General features: G+C 42.0%; 1 protein-coding gene across 2 annotated transcripts in view; it reads left to right on the plus strand.

Annotated features, from left to right (window-relative positions):
- Positions 1 to 23,324, plus strand: part of SH3GL2 (SH3 domain containing GRB2 like 2, endophilin A1) — a 211,436-nt gene extending 188,112 nt beyond the window's left edge. For both annotated transcript variants that reach the window (XM_012769701.3, XM_076008768.1), the window contains 6 exons: positions 2,646 to 2,789; positions 3,685 to 3,818; positions 5,720 to 5,878; positions 8,379 to 8,482; positions 10,584 to 10,714; positions 12,739 to 23,324. In XM_012769701.3, the coding sequence (XP_012625155.1) occupies positions 2,646 to 2,789; positions 3,685 to 3,818; positions 5,720 to 5,878; positions 8,379 to 8,482; positions 10,584 to 10,714; positions 12,739 to 12,938 (872 nt within the window). In that variant the 3' untranslated portion in view covers positions 12,939 to 23,324. The remainder of the gene's footprint in view (positions 1 to 2,645; positions 2,790 to 3,684; positions 3,819 to 5,719; positions 5,879 to 8,378; positions 8,483 to 10,583; positions 10,715 to 12,738) is intronic.
- The last annotated feature ends 2,643 nt before the right edge of the window (positions 23,325 to 25,967 follow it).

Consider the following 25,967-nt stretch of genomic DNA (forward strand, 5'->3'; position numbering starts at 1 on the left):
GGTGCTCTCTGTTTGATCCCCAATTTGGAATATGGTAATTGTTTGCTCTGTTCCTATCTTCCCATTCTTCCCTTCTCTCATTTTTCCAGTATATTTACATTATAGTTTTTGTTAAATCAGTATTCAGTATTTACATGTTATGTTCTGGAAAACTTTGTGCAAAGCTGACACACGTTAGGATAGTGTGATTATATTTCCTTTCTTGTATAACCGTTTTGTTTTTCCTGGAGTTAATCTCTGTCTTGTTTTTTATTTTTTAAATTTTTGTGTAGCTTCCACTAATTCTTCCCCAAACCCTCTGCCACACATAAGAACTTCCTCTCAACGCATCAGAACATGTCAGGTGTTCATTCTCTTTGAGGCGTCTGGTACTGCATTCTGGATTGGTTTGGGTTCCCCTAGTAGCCAACAGTGAAGCAAGGATTTGGGCATAAGTGGTTGATTTGGGAGGTGATTTCCAGAAAGCCTGTTAGGGCAGTAGGGAAGGAGAGGAAGCCAGTAAAAGGTGCATTGTGTAAAGCAAGGTCCAATGGGGGGCACCTGTGGCTTGATCCCTCTGGGGAGCAGAGATGTGCTTTGGAGGCTGTATCTGCAATAAACCAAGTGGGTGGGGGCAGCTTGAGCTGGGATAGTGATGGTGGGAGAGTAAAGATGGGCATATTCAGAGAGATGACAATTTGTAAGAAAGAGCAAAACTATGGGGGAAAAAGAGTTTGAAGGAGGGGAGTTAGGTCTTCTTGGAAAAGAAGGAATTTAGGGCTCTAAGGGCACGGACAACTTGTCAAAGCAATCCAGGCTGAGACCCTGTATTATTGTAGGAATTTGAGTGTCTTAAATTTGTATTTTCCAGGCTCACCCTCGGTTTTTTAAAGTACTTCACATATAGGAATAACATTCATTGGGTGTCGAGTAGACTGAAGGGGGGAGGAGGGGATGGGTATATACATACATAGTGAGTGTGATGTGCACCATCTAGGGGATGGACATGCTAGAAGCTCTGACTGGGAGGAGGGCAAGGGTAATATATGTAACATAAATATTTGTACCCCCATAATATGCTGAAATAAAAAAATAACATTGTTTCAGGAAAAAACAAAGAATTGTGTTAACATTTAAAGATGGTTAATTCAGAGGTCTGATGATATTTTTCAAGAACACAGAAGTTTTATTAACTCAAGATTCTTAATAAAAATGTAATGAGTTTTTGAATGAATTTAAAAACCAGTCTCTTTAAATATGAGGATTAATAGGTTTCTCTGAATCATTTGAAGAAATAGATAAGCTAATATAATATGGCTTTCTTCCTCCAGTTCATGAAAAGATGTTCTTAAGTAATTAGAGAATAAAGCTCTTCATAATTGAACAGCATTCAAAATGATGAATTTGAAAATCAGCCACAATATATTAGACTATTTAAAATTACACACATGGAAGACAACTCTTAACCAGAGATATAAGCACACACCAATACCAGCTTTCATAAAAGGGATATATCTTTAAAAGTAAAATGAGCAGAATAAGATTTGAAGCAATTACCTACCACATATGGTTTCATTACTCTATTTCTTTGATCTCCATTTATCTTATATTTATTCTGTACTTTTTATTGTCTGGTGTTTGCTCCTTTGATTTGTGCTGGTATCACTTCTCTGTGTTCCCCTAGTACCTTGTGCATATTAGCCATTATAATATTTACCATATTTGTGGCCATTGTCCAAAGTTTAAATAAAAGCCAATTTGAAATGGATGTTCAGATAGAATCGCAGCTTAAAGTATGTCCAGCATTTAATCAGGGGTATCCATGCACATGGGATCTTGGGTGTAGTCCCAGGTTAATGTGAAATCCCAACTCTAATTTTGAACCAGAGGAACCCAGGTATTGTAGCAGCCATTAATTCATAGGCTTTAACAATTTGTTAATAAAATTGTTTTTTCCACTAAAACTGGAATTCCTTTTTAGGCACCTTCTTTTATTAAAAAAAAAAAAGGCAAAAAAGAAATTAAAATGTTATCTTTGAGGCATAAAACTCATTTTCAGGTGCAGTTATGTGCTAAAAAAGTGATTAAGTCTTTTTAATGAACACACACTATTTTTGTTTTTCATGGGTCTTTACTAGCAGTATCTCAGTTGAGAAATGATTTTGAAAATAGTTCTGTTTCATACATGGTATAAGTGAAACATGGCATAAGGCTCTCACTGTAAGAATTTACTGTTGATTCCTTACTTTAATCCACAGACTCCTAGAATTGAAATGCACAACTAGAATAAAACTTAGAGATCACCATGGAATCCAGGAGTTTCTGAACTGCTCTCCCCGGCACTACCCAGCTCCACAGAGAGACTACCCAGGCCACCAACATGATGGGGGACACAGAAGAGCACACAGGGATGGGCTCTGAGCACCTATACATGCTTCCCCCAGGACAGCTCTGCCTTTTCTATATAATTCCTTGTAACAATTTGGGGGACAGGGAGAGTTTATATGTATATTTAAGGTGAGGACACTGAGGCCTAGAAAGTGAAGGGCCAGTTTCCAGCGGTTGAGCTGATATACAGGCTGGTTTGAGGCCGGGTCTTCCATCCAGTCCTGTCCCCACTGTGTCACATCGCCTGCTCTGAAAGCCTCTTATCTCTTTGCCTTCAGCTTCCAGAGCTAAGCTCAGCATGATCAACACCATGTCAAAAATCCGCGGCCAGGAGAAGGGGCCGGGCTACCCGCAGGCGGAGGCGCTGCTGGCTGAGGCCATGCTCAAGTTTGGAAGGGAGCTGGGGGACGACTGCAACTTTGGTAACGAGTGCTTTCTCACCCCGTAATTCTTGCACCTGTCAGGGGGATTTCAGTGCCAGTAAGAAACTCTGTTAGGAAGTGAGTCAAACCATGTTATATTTTGATTCTCAGTTTTAGATCTTGTCTATATTGGCCAGAAATTCATTTTCAGAATTGTTTCATTTAAGGTGGTTTGTCTTAGGAGTTTTATTTCTCCCACTCCTCCCCTTGAGACCCCAATCTTTACAACAGTTTTGGTTACCTATCCGGATGCCTCTGTACTTTCCATTGCATGTGTCTGGCAATAGCTGAGTATTGAGACAGTGAACAGTCACAGTGGACATGATTCAACTCCCTACCATGTGGGCTTTCTTGTAAATCTTTGCTCGTTTGTATGTGGCACCGAATTCTCCTGCCCCAGGGGAGACATGATATATTCCTTTATCCCCTCTCCTGCGACACTCCGATATCACACCAAACACCTGTTTTCTCCCCTTTGTGATGTGCGGTCTCAGCAAACGACTGTTCTTCCTCGCTGAACCATGTTCTCCATTCCTGGTATTTGCTTCTGCTGAATGCAGTGGCCTTAAGCTGGTGCCATATTAAGGAATGATAGTACTCACAAGGGAGGGGAGGGAACCTCACAAATGGCTTTTTAAAGGGAAAGCACAATCTTAAATTCTTGATAAAAGTTATATACCCCCTTGGGGGGGGGCATTGAGTCAGTTGTCCAGAATTAACTGTGATTAAGTAGAAAAGTCACTGTTCTCTGGACAGCGGTATTTGTTCTCTCTTATCTGTGTTGTCTTCAGAAGACAGAGTAATCCTTGAGTTCTCATCTGTGAAGGGCCCTATTATTGCAAATCCACTTCATCTTTATTCTTTAATATAAAAGAGTTTCATTCTCCCCTTCCAGGCCCAGCTCTTGGTGATGTGGGGGAGGCCATGCGGGAACTCTCGGAGGTGAAAGACTCTTTGGACATGGAAGTGAAGCAAAACTTCATTGACCCTCTTCAGAATCTTCATGACAAAGATCTCAGGGAAATTCAAGTATGTGCAATTCGTTCTCTGGAAAGTGGGCAGTTGAAATCGTACAGGTGCAGATGCCCATTTCCTTTAGAAATCCTGTTGTAGCTTACTGTGCATGTGGTCAGCGCTGGGCACGTGAATTGCAAAACAACACAGCAAGACAGATTGAGAGAAACGAGAAATGTGATGCCTTTCGGCCTGCTATTAGGGCTGTTCCACTCATGACTATTAGTTTTGATTTCTCTGCATTCAATTTCCATGTTGAATAGTTTTCTCAAGCTTTTTCCCCCCAGAAAAGAAGGATAGCAACCTTTTCCTGAGAATACACAATTTTATTAATCTATGGTTTGCTGGGCTGATTTCATCCCTCAGAATGCTAGTTGTATTAGTTGTAGGCTTAAATAAATATTCTATCACTCTGTAAACATATGTTTTTATATTTTCATAATGGCCATTAAGATTGAGGAAGAATACCCAACTGCCCTCTTTCTAAAACATGTAGGACAGTTGATAAAAAAGTTTAATAATAAAGTTAATTAAAAAGTTCAGTGGGCTTTGTCTCTCTGTGAGTAATGTTTGCCCATTCATTCATTCAGCAAATATATGTTGAACCTGTTTGAAATTTAATTTTGTTGACTGTAAAGTGGACCACCGTGGCTTGAACTGCGACCTCCTGGTTCTGCTCACTCTAGCTTAAATCCCCTTCAGCCTGAATGCTCACTCAAAGTCACATAGTAAGTGGCAGACTCACCTTAAATCTAAAATATAACTCTGACTCCAGTGCTCTACCCTACAGCTGACTGTAAGTCCAAGTATCTTAAAAGAATAATCCTTCCAAAGGATCAAACATTTGGTTTGGATCCAGGCATGGGTTGTGGGCAGAGATGCCCAGTGCTTGGTGAAGCTGTGTGTATCAGAAGATCTAGAATATTCTTCTCCCCACTTTCCTTCTCATTTCTTTACCACTCCCAACTCTGTTTTCATCTCCTTCCCTTCCCTACCATACATAGCAGGAATGAGGGAGAATTTAGCATTTTCTCCTACCCATTAGTAGTGAAAGACTGTGGCTATCAGGAAAAAAAAATATTTTTCAGCTTTGGAAAGCTGGTCAGATGGAGATATTGGGCAGAGGCCAGGCAGCCACCTGCTGGGGGTGGTGCAGGGAGGGACTGAAGGTCCATGTGGAGCATTAGGTGAAATTCCTTCTGGAGATCTCCCTCACTTTCCAGGGGGTCTCTGTGCTTGGTTTTCATCATATGTCAGGTGGGACATACGATGAACCTAAATCAGTGGCTTAACCTAATCAGTGGCTTAACCTAAATCAGTGGATCCCCAAAAACTGCTTTAGTCCACTGGGATGAGTGTTAAGATATAGATTCCTAGGTGCCAGCCCTGCATATTCTGATTCAGGAATCCATATTTTTAATAAGCAGCTTAGGTGATTCTAACAGGATGAGTGATTCAAAAAGCAAGAATGCCATTCTTTCTCACTATATCTCAAGGGAAGTGCTTTTCATCCACCTTCTCATGAGATAGCATTTCTTTTGAATGTGAGGACTGGTGGGCCCTGTGAATGTGTGTTTTCAGCATGTGTAGGGTGCGTACATGCCTTCCCTGCTGTCTTCATGGGATGGAAAGGCATAGTCCAGCTTGGCTTTGGCCTGGCAAGGCCAGAAAATAAAGGGCACCAGTATTTCCCACAGTTTCTTTCTTGTTCTTAATTATTTTTAAAGATATTTCCCCACAGTTAGACATTAGAACTGCTTGCCCCATTTATGCATGTTTCTTATTTCTCTGGAGACATATTTGAAAACTTAGCCTATCTCTGTTCTGGAAGCTAAGAGATGTGATAGAGTAGTAAGCTGCAATAGGCCTCTTCCATAAGTCCTTTCAAAGCATATTCCTGCCCTTGACTTTTTCAGCATCATCTAAAGAAGTTGGAAGGTCGACGCCTGGATTTTGATTATAAGAAGAAACGACAAGGCAAGATTCCAGATGAAGAGCTTCGTCAAGCTCTGGAGAAATTTGATGAATCTAAAGAAATTGCTGAGTCAAGCATGTTCAATCTCTTAGAGATGGATGTAAGTGATTCCCCTGTGCATTTTAATTTAATTTTATCACTGAGGCACAAAATTAATATGTTAAAGGGTATGTCATTAAAAGCATTAATATCTGATTAAACTATGTGGTAAAAGCTTCAGTAGATGTTTCTTTTAAGTAATTTTAAGTGATAATGTAGGTTGAGAAATGGTAATTTTTTTTTTCCGGTATTCCCATAGTTTGATTTAACCAGGTTTTGGCTACTAATGTATCTTAAAGTATACATGCTTCTTTACTGACTATGGGGTGGATTATGGCCTGATAAATTCATTGTAAGTTCAAAATATTGCAAGTCAAAAACACCTAACCTACCGAACATCGTGGCTTAGCCTTGCCTACCTTAAACAAGCTCAGAACACTTATATTAGCCTGCAGTTGGGCAAAATCATCTAACACAAAGATGATTTTATACTAAAGTATTGAATATCTCATTTATTAAATACTTCACTGAAAGTAGAAAGCAGAATGGTTATATGGGTACGATTTCTACTGAATGCATATCACTTTTACGCCATCGTAAAGTCGGAAAATCCTAAATTGAACCTTCTTAAATTGGGGACAGTCTGACTTACCAATAGCAGGAAGATAAAGAATGTTTCTAGGGATCCGTGTGTAAATGCAATAGCTTTGAAAAATACTCTGTTGAAATATAGGGCAGATTGACTTCAGATTATAAATGAATATTCAACTAAAATACACTCAAAATCAAGTGCCCAACATAGATTAAGATGTTCTGTATTTTGAAGTCAAGTTGACATTTTCATTGAGAAAGTAATTTTTATTGAGATTGATGATTGTAGCACAGGTACTACATTTTGAGTATAGATGGTAAGAGTTGCGTTCACATTTCCAGAGCACTAAATTATTATTCATGGCTTTAGAGATTGCATGTTGCTGTGTCCTTTTACAGTCCCTCCTCCTGGCCACTCGTGTAGTGAGACCTGTCAAACCATCTTTCCTGTCCTTGTGCATCTCCACCTGACACCCCATCAGTGGATGATCCACTTCTGCTAAGATGTTTATAGAGCTTTTATGTACTTACTGCTTGTATTAGAGTTCTCCAGAGAAACAAAATCAGTGGGGTATAGATATAGGCATATGAGAGGCAATTTATTAGGGGGATTGGCTCATCTGAGTATAGAAGATGGGAAGTCACACAATATGCCATCTCCAGTCTCCAAGCTGCAGAACCAGGGGTGTCAGAAGCATGGCTGAGTCCCAGTCTGAAGGCCTGAGAACCAGGGGAGCTGCAGGTGTAGCTCTCAGTCAGAGAGTGGAAGCCTGAGAACCTGATGGGAACAGGGGAACCACTTAGGCAAGTCCTGAAGTCCAAATGTTGGAGAAACTGGAGCTCTGATGTCCAAGGGCAGGAGAAGATGTGTGTCCCAGCCTCACAAGAGAGAGAGAGAGAATCGGGGGGAGAGAGAGGGAATTTGCCTTTCCTCTGCCTTTTTGTTCTAGCCCTGCCTTCAGCCTGTTGGATGGTGTCTGCCCACATGGGGTGAGGGCATATCTGCCTTGCTCAGTCCACCGATTCAAACGCCAATCTCTTCCAGAAACACCCTCACAGACCTACCCAGAAATAATGCTTTTCCAGCTGCCTGGGTATCCCTTAATCTAGTCAAGCTGACAGCTAAAATGAACTAGTACATTGCTTAACTGCCTAACTCCTGACTATGGCAAGGGAGGCATGTTGAACATATCCGGACTTCCCCACCACCTGGAAATAGCATAGGTTTGTGTTTGTGTGAGACATTTGTATCCACCTAACTACTCGAGAGGAACGCTATGGACATGAGGGGTGATCTGAATCACTGTGTTCCTTCCCTACGCCCAGGGCCACATTCCACCCCTAGACTCAGAGGACCACAGCCTCTCTTGACTTGGGGGCTGCTACTCAGCTAGGTCACAACAGGAGACACAAAATGAAGAGCAGTCAAGGATGCCTAGAATATGAGAGCTGGAATGAACTCCAGATGTCACCTGATTCAACCCCTGTATGTTACAGAGAGGACAAAAGGATTTCCATCGTAGCATGCTGCCTCTCCCGGTGCCTTATGTGAGAAATCAGTATTCACATTTTTATTAACGTAGCATGGAAAGTAAAAGGAACAATGAGTCCTTTGGTCAGTGCACCTTTTTTCTCTAGGAAATCAATAAAAGAAGCCAAATCGTAAATACAAGTGTGTAGCTAGGCGTGAGCTGTTTAATTAGAGAGCTGTGTGATCTCCACGAGGAGCCTTACTGACACGCCTCTCCTGGCGACACTGACAGGCGTGCTCCCACACCCAAGGATGCTTTCCTGTCCTTAACCCATGTGAGGCCTGAAGGGCTGGCTGTCTGAGCCTGGCTTACCCACGCACGGCTTCACCACGCCCCGGGCTGTGTGTCGAGGGCAGCTCTATTGCACGTACAGGGCGGTGGTGGTGCTTAAGGACAGTCGCTTGGTAACTAAGGCACGATCTCCCCATCCATCCGCAGATCGAACAAGTGAGCCAGCTCTCTGCGCTCGTGCAAGCCCAGCTGGAGTACCACAAGCAGGCGGTCCAGATCCTGCAGCAAGTCACTGTCAGGCTGGAAGAAAGGTACTTTACAGTTCCCTGCCTTTTGTGTTTGCATTTTCTTGCTGTAAAATGATAATGTGAAGAAGTGGAAATAATAGAATACATTTGGAGACAAACATCTGCCAAAATTCCTGCTTATTCTGCGCAGGCACCTTGTGGATTGTTTGTTTTGCTTTTATCTCGTCTTGTGCTTTGTTTCACGTTGGTCTGTCGAATCTCATCTAATGTTTACGAGGTGTTGATACTCGGATTATATTTTGGCTGCTGCAGATGGGACACCAGGATGCTTCTGACGATAATGGATGCGATTTGCTGAGCAGATACGGTGTGTGGGTACTGAATGCATATCGTCCTCAATCTTATGACATCCCTGTAAACCACATAGTTTTCGCCCCAGCTCACAGATGAGCAAACTGAGCCTCAGGAAGGTGAAGTGACTAGCCCAGAGTCACTCAGTGGTGTGACTGGGATTCACAGCCAAGCATAACCCATTTGAAAGCCTGTTTCTTTTCACACGTTGTGTTTCTCTGAACGGTGGGGTAAAGTCCTCCACCCTGAGAGAGAGCTGCTTTCATGCGCACCTCCTGAGATGTGCCTCGCCGCGGGGCTGTAGTGGTTTCCTGGCTGAATGGTGTCCCTGGAGTTGCGGGCACAGCCTGCACAGCTCTCTGCGGTGGCCCTGAATTATAATACGTGTTATTTTATTTAGCCAGATTAAGCAGGGTGATTTTGATAAAACATACATACCTCAAAGGATCCACCCATCTCAGCAGCCTTTATTCTCAGATCATGGCCAGGTTAGATGCTCACGGCTGATCGGATGGCTGCATTCGTGATGCAGGCTCCAATCCTACGATGCCGCACTGTCGGAAACGCCACCTGTTCCCATCGTTTCCGTCTGGCTGGCCTCTTCTTCTCAGTGTCGTCTTTGATTAGGGCTTCGATTGAGATCTTCCGTCAGCACACCCTGTGGAAACGTGTGTAACACTGAAGCCTCCAGAAAGGTTTTGAAACCATACACTTCAAAATACTCAAGAAATAGTACATCTTTATGCATCTGTTGAGCACAAAGGGGTCACTTTCCTTTTTTTTTCCTCTGAAATATGTTCAAAGTCAGTATCAGAAATTGGATAATGAGGCATCTTTTGACAAGTATGCTTTCATTTGTATATTAGAGCCAGATATTCAACTTCACCTTAGAGTTATCAGTAGGCAAAGAAACATCTTTTTGCAGCAAGTGGTTCAGGTCGTAAACGTAAGGGTGTTTCCTGGCCAAACGTGTTAACTTACTAAAAGAAAACTGGCAATATATATATTTTTTTAAAGTCAGTATCATCTTACAATCACCGTATCCTAAACCCTTCCCGCTCTTGCAAATCTATTGTATGTTTTGCTTATTGAATACCTGAAACGGGAACATAGTTGGGAGTGTGTAGAATGCATTTATTGACCATACCTTTCCACTTTTCCTCCTGTCTTCCCTCGTTCTTTGCCCCTTGCTCCCCTCTTCCAATCTCAAACTGCTCACTTTTCTCAGAGCACATGATATTTCCTCCTCCCAAACCTCCTCACGTTCTATATGCAATTGCTTTCTTGCACATGTTCATCTGGAAACAACTCCTACATATCTTTGACCTCTTTCCTAAAACCTTCCTCAGCTTCCCCAAGGGGAGGTGGACTCCTCCCCTCAGTCCCAGCCCGTACTCTGGTGGCACTTAGTAGGTTTCTCTATTAAGAGCATATCCTAGAATTTATGGTGATTTGTTTGTGTTCTGGCTTCTGTACAGAACATAAGCTGCTTGGGGGCAAGGACTGTGTCTTAATTCATCTTTGTGTTCCTGGAACTTAGCACTGTGAATATTTGCATAAAGAGCTCTGAAAAAATGAGAGAGGGAGAGAGGGATTCAGAGAAAGAATGAAGACAGTGAGGAAATATCTATAGAAGGATGTTTCCATTAGCAGGGACATACACATATAAGAAAACTAAGGGTCCTGTTCTGATTTTCCACTCTTTATCATGGTAGACTGGTGGGTAATCCAAGCATTTCCTGAATCTTACTGCTCCTCTTTTCACTTATTAATTGTTTACATAATCTTTTTGCCCCCTTTCTTTTCAATACAGAATAAGACAAGCTTCATCTCAGCCTAGAAGGGAGTATCAGCCTAAGCCACGAATGAGCCTGGAGTTCCCAACTGGAGACAGTACTCAGCCCAACGGGGGTCTCTCCCACACGGGCACCCCCAAACCTTCAGGTAAGGATCTCAGACCTTCAGATCCCATTACAAGGGCCTTAGACATATCTTTGGACACTTCCCCCGAAATTCTAAGAGCAATCTAGTCTGGCTGCATAGAAGACATACAGTAATACATGTCTTATGGGATAGTTTGACAGGTTAAAACTCTGTTAAAGGAATCCTTTTTTCTTTTCTCATCCACCTTATTTTTCCCTCCTTTTCCCTCTCTTCCATAAAACTTTCTTTGTATGTCCTTTCTCTCATGTTCAATCATCAGCACACACTAACTTCCTAATACACACATTTGGTTAGTAAATCTCCTTTGTGGTTGTAAAGCCCCTTTACTTGTCAGTTTGGTGCTGGAAGTGGCATCTCTTTTCCTGGCTTTTCCCTTCTGTGAATCCAGTGGGCATGGGAATGAATGCCCATGGGCGACATATGTGCATTCACATACAACCCACAGACTGCAGGCAGCTCCAGGAGCATGTGGAGTTGGATTTCTTGAGTCACAGAAGTCTATGGTTGCAGAAGAATATATTTTGAATTACAAAACCTGCTAGGTTTCCTTTCCCAACCACCCCCAATCCCTGACCAGTTCACCATGCTGTGGTACTCAGGTTAGTATAATAAGAGCTAAATTTTATTGTCTCTCAAGAATCTTGCTGCGTACCCAGCCATGCATTCTTTCTGGTGTCAGGATCACTTTCCACCCCCTACCTGCAGACTAGACAACAGCCTGTGCTTGAGACATTTCCAACTTTAACATTTGTTTGATCAGAAAAGTAGGAACTGTCTTATCCTGGGTATGGATTTTAAAGATAGGCAGTTTTCTTTACCTTTTGTGTCTTCAGTGCTTGATGCTCTACAGCAGAAAACTTTTTACCACATGCTCTCAGGAGAATAGGAAGGAAAAAAGTGAGGCCTGAGCCAGCAGGGGGAGCTCTCTGTCTTTTGTGCTCAGAGCTTCAGTGTGTGGCATAAATAACAGTGACCCTCTGAAGTTAGCTGGCTATCAGGACTAGTCATATAAATTTTGTATAACTGTGCTCTCACTGCCCAGAAACCAACCGTATATTTCACTTTCCATTTGGAGACTCATTAATTTGCTTCTGTCAATAAATCACATTGTTTCCCCTCCAAGCCACCTAAAAATGGCATAGGAGCTGTGTACACTTGTCTGAGTCTATATAAATGTATATGCATGCTATGTTCATATATTTGGTTATTTAAAGTATATCCCTTTTAAGATATGATTCCATCCTTTGTTATTTTACTCAAGGTAGAGTACATTATTTTTTATATGACATAGCTCCAATGCACTACTTATATATGTCATAACTTACCAAGTATAAATTATATAATTTTTTACATAATGTCATTTAATAGCCACAAAATAGGAATGCAAAGTTCAGTTTTTCTATAGTTACTTCCAATTTGAAATAAAGAAACTGAGAGTAAGTGCCTTGTGCGAGGTTATATAGAGTTTAGAACTTGAACCCAGTGTTTTACAGTATTTTGTTTTCACCACATTACAGAAGTTTTCCAGAGGCTAGGTTTATTGTTTTAAAGATTGAAAACTGAGCTGCTCTTCTGAGGTTGCAGAGCATTGTCCCTGTAATTAATTGTGTTATTTCAAATGTGCAGAGATTTTAAAGTGCCAACATGAAAGAACTCTGGCCATGCTGTGTTAATAACCTAAATCATTATAAACTTCTGAGTCACTGGGTCTCCCATATCTGGGCATTCTCAGGAAGGCTGACCTTAATGAACTCTGTTGTACATATCACAAGAATAGATGTGACCATTTTTCCCACTGGACACAGAAACGGGAATATCCAACAACTTGCAAAAATCTGAGACAGCTCCCGAAGACTGGTACTGGGCAAGGTGCCCACGCCCCGCACACGGGGCCTTGCTCACGGCTAGAGGAAGCTGCGGCAGGAAGAGGAACAGGGGAGGAAAGGAGGGGGTGCCACAGGCAGTGATGCTGTGAGTTAAAAAAACTCCTTGTCCTTTTGTGTCTCTCCTCCTCTTACTCCCAGGTGCCCCAATGGATCAGCCCTGCTGCCGAGCCCTGTACGACTTTGAACCTGAAAATGAAGGGGAGTTGGGTTTTAAAGAGGGTGATATCATCACACTCACTAACCAAATTGATGAGAACTGGTATGAGGGGATGCTCCGTGGCCAGTCAGGCTTCTTCCCCATCAATTACGTGGAAATTCTGGTTGCCCTGCCCCATTAGGGTGTTAACGCTGGCTGGCTCATCTCCTCTTGGCCCAGATAGTTATGGTTAAACCACTGCTTCGGTAACGCTGCTTACAACACATCCCAAGTGCAGGCCGCAGTGGTCCACGTCATCAAGCCCCACCAAGTGTCTTTGGTTGACCTGCGTGTACCTACAAGGGTCATGGTGATGGATGGTATCTTCCTAGCCTGGTGGGCCTGACATATGCTTTTTTAAACACCTGAGACCAGCCAGTAGTCCCAGAACTGCTGTTTGCACAGTTCTCAGGAGGCTGGGGCTTCTTAGAACATGACCTTGAGCCACATCACAGAAAAACCATCCTACCGAAGGTAGCGTCTATCACCCAGGGGCCGTCCCAAGGTCGCCCTGCAAAGAGGAGAAAGTGCTTGCTTCCCCACTGTCCCTTCCCAAGTATGTGAGTCACAGAATTGTCAAAGAAAGCCTCCCTCACCAGCAAATTGTCTTCTGATCTGAATGACTTTGTCTCTTGATGCTATCGACAGAAAAATGTTCGTTGTGGGTTGAAAGCATTCTCTGAAAACAGTCATATTTGTTCCCCACACTCATACCTATTTCTGAGGTCCAGCCAGTTTCCTTCCCTCCTTGCTATTAAAGCCAGAGGGGCGATTCCAACTGATTTTTAAGTAAGACAGCAAATCAGCACATTGTGGGAGGGGCTGAAAAAGAGGACATTCTCCATTATGTGGAATCGGGAAGAAATCTAGTATCTAAACTTAAATTTTTTGCTGTACAGAAACTATGTGTATATTTAGGCGATTTCTGAAGGATTCAGGGAAAGGGAACAAATATCTTCACTTTAGTATTATTTATGAATTATGTGTTTCATGAACCCATTTGGCAGAGACGCAAGGGGAAAAACACTCGTAACCATTTTCCCACTAGTTCACAGACCAAGAAACAGCAAATATCTTTTCTTTCCACTTTTACCTTGTGTTCTTTGAACATCGTTTGTGCATATTCTGCCCTCAATGAGGACCAAATAAAGATGATTTTTGTGCTTAGCAGTTTAAGATACGTGGCTGCGTATGCAAAACTCTTTCCCCGTGCGGTCGTTACTTTTTCTTCACTCCCTTCTCTTCCATGTTCATTTTGTGTGTACAGTGTGGTGTGTATACTTACCAGTGTGGTTTTATTTTTTTTTTTTTGTATGAGCCATGGAAGTTCTGTTTAGGTATGCAGAGTTCTATTTATCTAGCTGTACAGGCTCTTTCAGAGATGTGATGTGCTGCTTCCGACGTGCCACCTGCAGTAGTGGATCCTGTGGAGTGAAAGGCAAATCTTACTGCTTATCGTATAAACTCTTACCATGGGAAGCATCGCTGTTTCCAATAAATATTGCTACAGACAGAACCAAAGGCTCTGCTCCTTCATTTTGTGTCAGTTCTTTGTGTCTGACGGTGGCTTAGGGTTCGTTTCCGTCTCCTTTGCCTTCTGATGCAACCAAACCAGACCTGGTCCCAGCCTCATCTCTGTCTCTCTGCACGCAGGAAAAGTTCAAACAGCAAGGGGCGAGCTGGCCTGGACAGTGGTAACTTCTTGGTAACCCCAGGAAGGAGGAGAATCTGGGAGAGAAGATAAGAAAGCGGGGAGAAGGAGGTCTTCTAAAAGTTAAATGAGATCTCAACGGTGATGCTATCAGAGAATATAACATTAGGAGGGGTGAATAAAGTATACCATGTCAACCAGTCTTTTGTTTTCTTTCATACTTGAAGAGGAAGAAATAGACATGGACATATAGTTCTGTCAAAAGCCAGCATTCCTTTCTCGAGACGTGTATGTGTGGGGTGCGGGTGGTGGGTGGGAGTAGAGGAGCAATGCGCACACACAATGTATTTCCTGAGCTGCTAAGGGGATAAGCATGCTGTTTATGTATTAGGTGCCCTTTCTATTATTTTATGCTAATGACTGTAGTTAAGATTTTCTAATCTAACATGAATAGTTTTAATATACTAAGTTTTATATGTGAACTAGCCTAACATGAAAATAATTTTGCTAGCTGCATGAGCTCTAAAGTATTACAGATCAATTCTTTAAACCAATTTTAAAAAGACATTACCAGCGACATTACTGTGAATGAATGTAGAAAATCAAGAAGAATCCAATGATGATTAGAATAAATAAGTGAATTTTAATGGGATTACTAGCTTTAAGATAAATATATAAGTATTTTATTTCTGTACACCAATAACAACTAGAAAAATGCAATTTTTAAAACGTCATTTACAAAGGCATCAAAAAATCAAACCCATAGATATAAATCTATCAAGATTGTACAATAACTCCCCATAGTAAATTATAAAACATGTTTGAGAAAAAAATGAAGATCTTAGTGAATAGATGTTCTTTGTTTATGGATTAGAAAACTCAGTCTTGTAAAGGGATCATTTTTTCCCCAAATTAGTCAAGTCAGTGCGGTTTGAACCAAAATCTCAGGAAATTTGTTTCTGTATGTGTTTAAGAATTCATATATTCAGTTTTCAAGCCCATTGTAAAAATGTATATGGAAAAACAAAGGGTTATTTTTCTTGAAGAAGAACAAAGCCTCTTTGTAGAGATAAAATATTATGAAGTTATAGTAATTAAGACAGTATGCTATTGGCCAAGCACTGTGGCTCACACCCATGATTCCATCTCTTTGGGAGGCTGAGGTGGAAGGATTGCTTGAGGCCAGGAATTTAAGACCAGCCTGAGCAAGAGTGAGACACCGTCTCTACAAAAAATTTTACAAAAATTAGCCAAGCATGGTGGCACACATTTGTAATCCCAGCTATGTGGAAGACTGAGATGGGAGGATCTTTTGAGCCCAGGAGTTTGAGGTTACAGTGAGCAGTGATTGGGCTACTATGCTCTGGCCCTGTCTCTTAAAAAAAAAAAATTGAAGTATACTATTGATGCTCTGATGAAATAGATGATCTGTACAGAATAGCGAGTCCAGAGAGAGACATATATGCATTCAGCCATATTTGAACCAAAATTATTCCATTATTCTTAATTCCATTATCATTTCTATCAACTGTACCTGTTTAACATTAGTTCCATAACTCCAAAGGGAAACTAACATCAAGACCCTGCACCAGTACAGTAATCTCATTATCTGTCAATATCAAATGAAACAAAAGTGTCACAACCACAGATTCCAGGAGGAACTTAATCTTTATTTAAAGGAGTCTTTTGGAGACCATTACTAATACACTTACCAGATTCAGTACCGTTTGAGTTCTTTGTTTCTGTTGACATACAGTAAATACTTTTATTACAAAGCCTTAAATATAGAAAAGAACATGCAACTCCGTGGACCATCACTGAAAGTTGAACTTACCCAACTTGTTTGTGTCTAATCACAGGAACAAACTGTCTGAAGTAGAAACAGAAGTGGAACTAAATTAAATGGAACTAAGATGGTAAATAAGTTCAGTGGGGCAATTGTTTATTTTTCTAATAGGTTCAATAGGTCTTAGAAAATTCTAGGAAAATAATTGTTTTCACTTAGTTTCTTTTGGCTATAAATAAGTAGACAACAGGAGTGATATGACCAAGAATGGAAATTTCCCTGGGACTATGTATATATAGAATATAGTATACAGCATATATTCTTAATGTGCCAAATCCTTTCTGCATACCTTGTTTAGGAAATCAGGGTTATCCTAAAGCTTTATTTTCAAGACAGCTTCTAATGTTCTGCATGGCACTTTTTTCCCCACCGAGATAGCAGGAAACGCTGCGTGGGTGCTTTTCAAGCCTGAGTTTCGTTGGCCAGATTAAGAGTTAGTGCTTTGGCCGGGTGCGGTGGCTCACGCCTGTAATCCTAGCACTCTGGGAGGCTGAGGCGGGTGGATTGCTCAAAGTCAAGAGTTTGAAATCAGCCTGAGCAAGAGCGAGACCCCATCTCTACTATATATAGGAAGAAATTAATTGGCCAGCTAATATATATAGAAAAAATTAGCTGGGCATGGTGGCATGTGCCTGTAGCCATGCCTGTAGTCCCAGCTACTTGGGAGGCTGAGGCAGCAGGATCGTTTGAGCCCAGGAGTTTGAGGTTGTTGTGAGCTAGGCTGACGCCATGGCACTCACTCTAGCTTGGGCAGCAAAGTGAGACTTTGTCTCAAAAAAAAAAATAGTGCTTAAGCCTGCCTTTCCTCTCATGAGGATGGAGAGGGGATGGAGGAAGGGGATGCTGAACAAGGAGGCAGCCAAAGCCCCATTAGAACTGGGTGGTGTTTGGCGGAGACTTGTGGTGCTGCCAGGCCCTACCAGCAATTTCTAGGCATGCCTGTTGGGGACCTGTTGCACCCAGGTTAAAGGAGCTGTCAAGGAAAAGAACAAAGCTATTTTTTGAGGGACCGTTGAATGTTAATCACTTAAAAGATCAGGCAATTGAATGTCACTCAGCTTTTACATACGTCTAAGTGATGGCAGCCTTCCACTTGGGCCAGGGGGCAACTGTAATTCTTGACAGGAGTGGAGCAGGTTGTCAGCTTTGGAAGCAAGAGTGGAGAATAGCATCTCAGTACCATTTTCTCAAAAAGGAAAGTGAAGACAGTGATTCACTAGAGTTTGGGAAAAGGCCAGAGAATCCATTTTTTAAAAGCTCCACCAGTGATTTTTATGTGCATCTCTTATCAAAACATCTGCCTCTATCAGGATTCATGGAGATAGGAAATCAGGAAGGGACCTAGAGTCTCCTGAACTTACCTGATAATAGTCACCTGGGATAATTGTGCAAATTGAATGTTTAGGTTCTCATTCCAGCAGCTTAATCAGAATTGCACATAGTCCTAAAAGTTGTTATTTATCATCAGGAAAGTTTAAGAAAAAATCTACAATGGATCTAAAACTCGGACATGCATCAGAATCGCCTGGGTCTTGTTAAAACAGATGCCTGGGCACCAGTCCAGGTACTCTCATTCAGTAGGTCTGGAGTGAGGCCCAAGAATGTGCATTTGTGACAAGGTCTGTAATGATGTTGCTGGTCCCTAGACCACACTTGGAGTAGCTGTTCCAGCAAATAAATTTCGTAGGAAGAGCCAGCCGTTTCTGACATTTAGACCCTGCCTTTGGTGTTGAGAATGATGAGAAAGCATAGATACATCATTCAGTTATTTTCCCCAACTAAATTGTTTTTTGTGCTCACTGAATAGAGCTTGCGGAGAATGATGGCTTGGGGAAATCCAGGCATTTTTGCAGACTAGAGAAGTCCCACTTGAGCTGTGCTCTGGTGGCTGCTTAAACATGCCCTCGAGAGTCTGCATCAGTATTTGTAGCAAATTTCCCAAGCGACTCTCAGATTCAGACAAGTTGGGGAAGCACTTGTCTATATATATTTATTTGTCTTAAATAAGCAGCCAACTGCTCACCAGCTTTGTCTTTACTATTTTTGCCTTAAGACATTTACTGATTGATTCAATAACATTTGACACGTCTTTCCACTCTCGGCATGATCTTGAAAATCCAGGACATCCTGGTGGTGTTTCCAACTTTGCTGATGACGAAACACACACTGACTGTGGTGACTTGGAATTCCCACCTTCATCCTGGTCATTCCTTTATGTTTTGTTGCTCACTTATGTCTTGTGAGGGAATCAGAGAGAGGTGTGTCTACGGTTAGACCCGAGCTCCTCAGATGAGGCTGCTCTAAGAGCTCTTGCTCTTCTTACTTGGATCGGTGGGTCTCACGCTTGAGTTCATCTGAGAATCCCAAGGTGCACGTACTGAAATACATGTTCCTGGGTGCTGACATCAGAGATTCTGATGCTGTTGTGTAGAGTGGAGCCGGGATCTGTGTGTGGAACAGGCATCCTGCCCACCCCATAGTTCTTTGCGTCTTCAGGGCCACACTCTGAGGAACCCGGGTTCAGACTTGGGAGTTTTTTTGATTTATGACTGCCACAGAAGAGGATCAGTTAATAGACATGGGTTGGCAGCCAGCAAGGGGAAAGGAGGAACCAGCTTCCTCTCACCTTGTAATGCTTTCCATGAAGAGACAGGTGAGAAAGTATTGCAGAATGTGCAGGTTAATCCCTGACTCCGTGGTAACACAGCCTTTTCTCTTGATTCTTCTTTTTAAGAGTATCAAAAGAACTGAATTTGTTACATACGCAGTAGGGATGGGAGGAGGACAGCTGCTCCTGAGTCTGGGGAAACCTGGACTGACTGATTCACCATGCCCAATAGTCAAAATGCTGGTGCCATCTATTATATATTGTCTTTTATGTTCTTTTTGTTTTTCTTTTCCCTAGTTTCATGGGACCTGGATTGCCCTCTGCTGGCCAAAAATATGTATATATTTCAATCAGTTAAAAATCTGACAGATTTCCATGGTTATTTTATAATCATGTACATAGGCAGAGCGTAAGATCTCCCTTTGCCCCGTGGCATGCTGCTTAGGCCATTGCTTTTTTAATCAGTCATTTTCAGCAAGTATGGGTGTCAAGTTGGTAATCTAGTGAAACAATATGTGGTCTTCAGGAAGAGAACCAAATTTCTGCTCTTCTAATAAGAAAGCACGATTGGGGATCATCTGGTACAGTTACCCGGTTCAGACACAGTGATTGGCACGTTGGAATGGCTGCGTGTGTGTAGTATAAGAATCACCCAAACTGAGTTGCCCGATGCAGTATAGCTCTGCAGTGTCACCTCAGCTTTCAGAAACTAAGCTGGAAAGGACATTTTCGGTCACAGTATTTCGTCTTGGACAGCAGCCATCTTCAGAGACAATGATAAAAGTTAAAAAATATGAGCAGTATTCTGATCAGCAATTTTTTAAAGCAGCTTTATTGAGGTACAATTTACATATGGTAAAATTTGCCCATTGGAAATGTACAGTTTAATGGTTTTCAGTAAATATATAGAGTTGTGCAATCATCACTGAAATCCAGTGTTAGGACATTTCTGTCACCCACCCTCCCACACACACAAATTGTACCCATTTGCAGTCAATCTCTGCTTCTGCCTGCATCTGCAGGCAACCACTGATTTGTAAGTAATGTTTTAAAGTACAAAAATGGAGACATTTTAGTTAAATGGAAAAATCTAATGGTTTAGTTGATAAATAGTACTGGCATAAATGGATATGCAATTGGAAAAATATTTAATGTGCTCACTTCCATGAATCTTCTCAACACTTAGCACCATGCAAGGTAGCGCCAGCATCTCTAGCTTGTTTACCTCAGGCTATCACCACATCCAAGCTTCGAGGAGCTGTCCCTGCAACGTGGCAGGCCTGGCTCCAGGTGTTGAGTGCTGCGTCACAGGAGAGTTCTCCTGTGTCAATAATTCTGCCCTGATTCAGCCTCACATGCCTCACGTCTACCCCCATTTCAGCACCTGAGGTCACTCTCATGAGTCTCCCTCAGTTCCCTTTGGCACCTGTCTGCCTGCTCGTCCTTCAGTGCATCAACCATTTGTCCCAGAGCAGGCTCTGTTTGCCTCTGCCCTGGGTGTCCAGAGCTATGACACTTTATCAGCCAAGAGGCAGGTGAAGTCTCTGCAGAGTCTCCAAGCAAGGGGAGGTGCTTCTCCTCCAGCAAAGTGGAGGAAGGCTTTGCCTCTGTCAGATGGGATGTTTCAGGGGAATCAAAGACTTCAAGATTCTTATCCTTGTCCTCCTGGACAGCTCCATCACTGTTTTCTGGGTCCCACTCTTCCTGACCCTGACGGAGGACTGTCAAGACTGTATATTCCATTTTATACATTTTACTGCCTCCTTGGAAGGTTCTGAGCTTGATTTCTAGCATAGTCTTCCATGCAGCTGCAGGAGATAAGGGCCTCCTAACACTTCCCTAGAGGCCCTTTGGTTTTCACAGTTTATGGTGGGCTGACCTATAGCTATCATTTTCTTTTTTCAAGATAGTCAAAGTAATTGCCAAATTGGTCAATGCCACAAACCTTATAATTACTATTGTCCTGTACTATACTGTTCAAGTTCCATGTCTCTTCACCTCCCACCTGCACCCAATCAGGAGGAAGTTAATCATTGTGATGCTATGTCCTTCAGTGGCCACTGAAAATGGTGTTCTTATTGCCATCTTACTGGTGGGTAACCAGCCCCAAAAACCATTCTGAATATTTGCTTTCTAGGGCCATTTTCAGTACTTTTTTAGCTTGGAACCCCAACAGGCAGAGTTGAGACAAAGGCTTGCATATGGGTAGATTTTTTTTTTTAACTGATCATAAGAAGGAGATAATTGGCGCAGGGAAGCCGAATAGCCAATACAAAGGAACATTTCTGAGGTGTCCTCCTGCTTTGCAAATAGTGCTTCACCCTGCTGGGATCTACTAAGGAGAAACACATATGCACTTGGGGAATGGAAAGGAGAAACATTTATCTACTGGCTCCTGTCCCACACACTTCCGGGTGGATTTCCTGTGGCTGCATACAAGAGTGGATTCCCAGGAAATGAGGTAGATAGCCTTAACCCAGAGCAAAGCACCGTCTGACTGCATCTGTGCAAGCAAGTCAAAGTGTACATGGAGGTGGGTGCTGAAGTTTTGGCTGGAGCAAGAAGTAGGGCCAAGAGGACACTGAAGTGACGCACACTATGAACTCCTCTTCACCATGCAGCTTCTGCATAGCCCCTTTCTGCCCTTCTCTCCCCAGATTTTGCAGCTCTTGTTATAGTCCAGCAGGGGGAACCCCTTACCTAAAGGAAGTGTATTCTTGCAGGCATCTTGTGAGCCCCTGAGTCAGCTGACTTAGCTTCCCCCTTGCACAGCTTCTTCCTGTGTAGCTGCTGCACCTCATCTGGCTACTTTGGGCAGCCCTTAGATGTTTTTCAAGCCCAAGGATTCTCTCTCTCCCCCACAGCTTTGCTCAAAATGGCATTGTCCTCTCTGATTTTGTTTCTATTCTTGTTTTCTATGACATCCTAGAAGAGAGCTGGGAAATTTCTGTCATGCTACCATGTTCTTACCAGAATTCCTATTCCAGTTCTTTCAATCACAAGGAGATGGAAGTGTCGGGAAAGACAAGGCAGAAGGTTTTACCCTCCTCTCTGTTCCTGTCCACTCAAGGCCAAGCATGATTCAGATATGAACTTTGTTGATTGTAGCCCCTTGCTGAAGCCAGGATGTGTCCATCTTCACAATCCCAGCCCCAAAGGTGAGGCACCCTTGTTGGTGACTGTGGGCATAGAGCTGTTTTCTCTGCACACAGAGCTGGGCCTCTGTGGTGGCCACCAGGTGAGTATTTTGGGGGAGAGGAAGTAGTGTTCTGACACATTTTACTATTTTTCCGCAGGGTAGAGATATATAGGTCCATAGTGGTATCTAATTGTAACTCTCTTTCCTCGTTTGTGGCACATAGCTCCCTGTCCCAGGAAAGGACTTGAATGCTTCAAGTATCTTGCTTAACAATCTATAGGCAATAGTCAGTTAATCCCATTTGCTTCACAGGAGGAAGGGATATTCCCAAAGGTTTTCATAGATGCTTGACCTACATTATCTCTAATACACACAACAAACCCAAAAGAAAGATGTCAATTTTACATGCAAAGGACCTGAGGCTCAGAATTCTAGCCCCAAGTTTTTTCTGACTCCAAAACTCATGCTCTTTGCACTATAGTATATATATATTATATATTTAATTTATTATATATATAAATAACTAATATTTGTAGATGAAGAACACAAGTCCCCAAATTCAAAACACGTGACCCTCCCCTCTCCCCACCATTAACTATTTCTGTTATGTTGGATAAATTAAGTCTCTGTGCCTCAGTTTCTTTGATTTAAAAATGGGGATATAATAGTACCTACCTAATTGTTATGGAAGGTTGTTGAGGATTAAGTAAGTTAATATATGAGAAGTGTTTAAAATAGCATAAGACACAGCTGGTTCACAGACTCCTGCTCCAAAGTCTGGGACATTTCTGAAATGGTCATTTAAGTCAATGGGAAAGTGGGTTGCATTTTGAAAAATGCTCTTTACAACAAAGATAGCATTGGACAGTGACAATTTATGGCTTTTTAAAATTTGAAGACTTGCAACCAGTATAGAATAATTCAACTTCATTTATTATGGAATAATTCAATAATTCAGACCAGGGAAAGAGCTCATAAAGTTGGAGCCAAAGGGACTTCAAAGAATGGAAGAGGTGAACTGGGGAGACCAAATAAATGGAGGCTAAGCAAGACAAGCCTACAAGGCTTAGTAATGGGTCTAGCTCATACTGTCCTGCCTAGTAGAGCAGTGAACATCCTGGTTGTGACAGTGACCTAACACACACTAAAACAAAAACAAAAAAGAAGTGAGTTGGTACATGTGATGGGTAAGCTCAAGGATGGGGCTCACTTCAGGGAAGACTAGATCTAGGGGCTCAAGCAATATCATTGGAGTTTATTGCTCTTTTTTTTTTTTTTTTTAAATCTCAGCTGTGCTTGTTTCCACTTGTCTTAATGTGTTGGCTTAATTCTGTCCTGTCACAGACGACTCTTTGCACATCATAGGAAAGATGATTGCTGACAGATGCAAGTTTTTATCTGTATGGGAAGAGGGGCCCTTTTTCTACAATATCCCAATAGGAAAATCTCATGGAAAAAGCCCGATTACCCCTGCTTGGATCTGTGTCCCTGGGCCAGTGACTATGGTCTAGTCACCTCAAGGATCATGGTTCAGATATGCTCTACCACTTTCTGCTTTGGACAACCACCCAGCCCTAAAGACCCAGCTCCTAGCCCAGTTTCACCTTTCCAGTCTCCTTGAGCTTCACAGAACTAGAGATGTTGTGTGACATCAGGGTTGTATTAAGGGTTTATGTGGCTGGTAGTATAAGTAGTAAGGCTTTGGGTTACATAAATGCACTGAAGGGACTGAGAGATGGGATCTCAAGAACATTGGAGGAGGAGGAGAAGCATTGGAGTAGGAGGTAGGACCTGAGGACCAACAGTGTATCAGAGTAAGAGCATTGCTATAGCTCAAATCCTGGGAAACCGGGGGGCTTTGAGGTTAAAGGTAGCATATATGATCACTCCAGGGTCAATCAGAAACATGGGGCATCTTTAATTTCCTTTTAGGTGAGGAGAAAGGTTGATATGTCTCTTAAGACTCAATCTTGGTTGCTTCTCTTATATTTCTTGCGATTTGTTGAAGATACAAGATTATTCATTCTGTAGAATGTGCCACAGTCTGCCACACTTACTGTGCCACTTATCCCCATGGTGGTGTTTTACATGCTCCTAATGTCCTCTCTGTTTCCAATAGTTTGATAGTTAGATCTAGAGAAGGGCCTTGAGTTTTTAATAGGTTTTTACCTCTTAGATAGTGTGTTCTTCCATCAGGAGGCATTTAATCTTTGATAATGTATCTTTTTGTGCTTTTGGCAGCCATTGATGGTCATTCCTTAGAGGTATTAATTCGTTAGGAGTTACAAAGTAATTATATTTTAATTTCATCATTCATTCTTCATTTATTGGCGAAGATACTTGTATAAAGAGAAACTTCCTTTTATCTGCTACTTGTTTTTCAGTGGTACAATCTATATAAGAAAGGCAGGATAAAATCATGATTCTTTTCTTCTATTTTCCTGTTTTCAAAATAGAGAATTCACTAGCATCTCCAATGGTGACCAATAATTTTCTTAAAGTATCATTATGAAGTCATGGATCTAAATATATCTAATATGTTTTAATCCATTGGAGTCTTCCTTCTGGGTATTCAAATTGTCCCAATTTTGGCCAGTGTGAATCCATTCAAATTGAATTACAAGTCCTTTGGATACAAGCCTAAGTGTCTCTCCTAATTTCCTTACTTTCTGGAGAGATGAGAGGTACCAGCCTCCTCTGGTAGGTTTCTTGTCCTAGAACTGGAATTGGACATTTCTTCAAGGAGTCCTGGTTCTGTGAGCAGGAGACAGAATTTCAAGACCATAGCCTAGGTGCTAGGGGTTTATTTTCCAAATTTACAGGAATGTCAATATATTCAATTACAATCTATAAAAGTAATATATAATCTCTGATTTACTAATTCCATGAAAAGGCTGTATGAATTTTCAGAGAATTTGCAGGGTATGTTTGGCAATATAGGTATGTTTAAATAGTGCTATAGGATCCCCCCAGCCCACATTATCTTTGGAAGATCCTTAGGGGCTGTTTGCCTCCAGAGGAGCTGAGGCTGAGGTCTAACAAAAGGCCTGGGGAACCGCTATCACATGAGATACGCTAAATGAACAGAGAAATCAAACTGTGCTTTCAAATATAAGCCTAAAATTGAAGTCCCTGGGCCAGATGCTTCAAATGTCGGGCACTGATTTATGTGAGCAAGCTGTTTCTCACATGGGCAGCCCTATGTGTTATAATAGGCCTCAGGAGGACTAGCAGCGAGGATTTATTTATTTAATGAAGGTTAAACATTCACCCAAGCAATGTGGGATGCCAGCTGGTGGGAAAACTATCACATGGGCTGAAAAGGCCCTGCCATCCAATCTGCATGTTCTTTGTGCAGGTGAGCTGTGCAGAAAGCTCAATTGTGCTCAGTGTGCTTTATCTGAGTTCAGCTAGTTGTTAATGGTAACATTCAGCTTCACCATGCTGGGAGAGCCAGATACAATTATTTCCAGCATGGGAGCATTCCTACCAGGAGGTTCTTTCCCTGCTATGTGTAAACACATTGAAATGTCTCATGTCTTGAAAAGATACACTTCCCCATGCACTCCCTAACTGTTCTTCAATCTTCCTCCTTCCTTTCTCAGGCATCTTCTTGCAAGAAGAATCTACTTTTGTCATATCCATTTCATCTTCTCCACTTAACTGACCCTGACTTCTACACTCAGTGCTCTGCAGAATCACCTGGTTAAGACCACCAGGGTGTCCTTTTCTGACCCCTTTTCACTTATCTCCTCTAAAGTAGGAAGTTTCCCTTTAGAAACTTTGTGGGGTTATTTTTGCCATTGGAGATACTTCATCCTTTGCTTTCTCCCTTTGCTGTTTTGTCATCTCTGTTGGCTTTTCTTCTTGTTTGTCCATGAGTCTTGGTCATTGTGATGTGAGGGATCTTCCCTGGCCCTTTTTTCT

Source organism: Microcebus murinus, chromosome 12 (assembly GCF_040939455.1).
Source record: "Microcebus murinus isolate Inina chromosome 12, M.murinus_Inina_mat1.0, whole genome shotgun sequence".
In the NCBI taxonomy this organism is placed as follows: Eukaryota; Metazoa; Chordata; class Mammalia; order Primates; family Cheirogaleidae; genus Microcebus; species Microcebus murinus.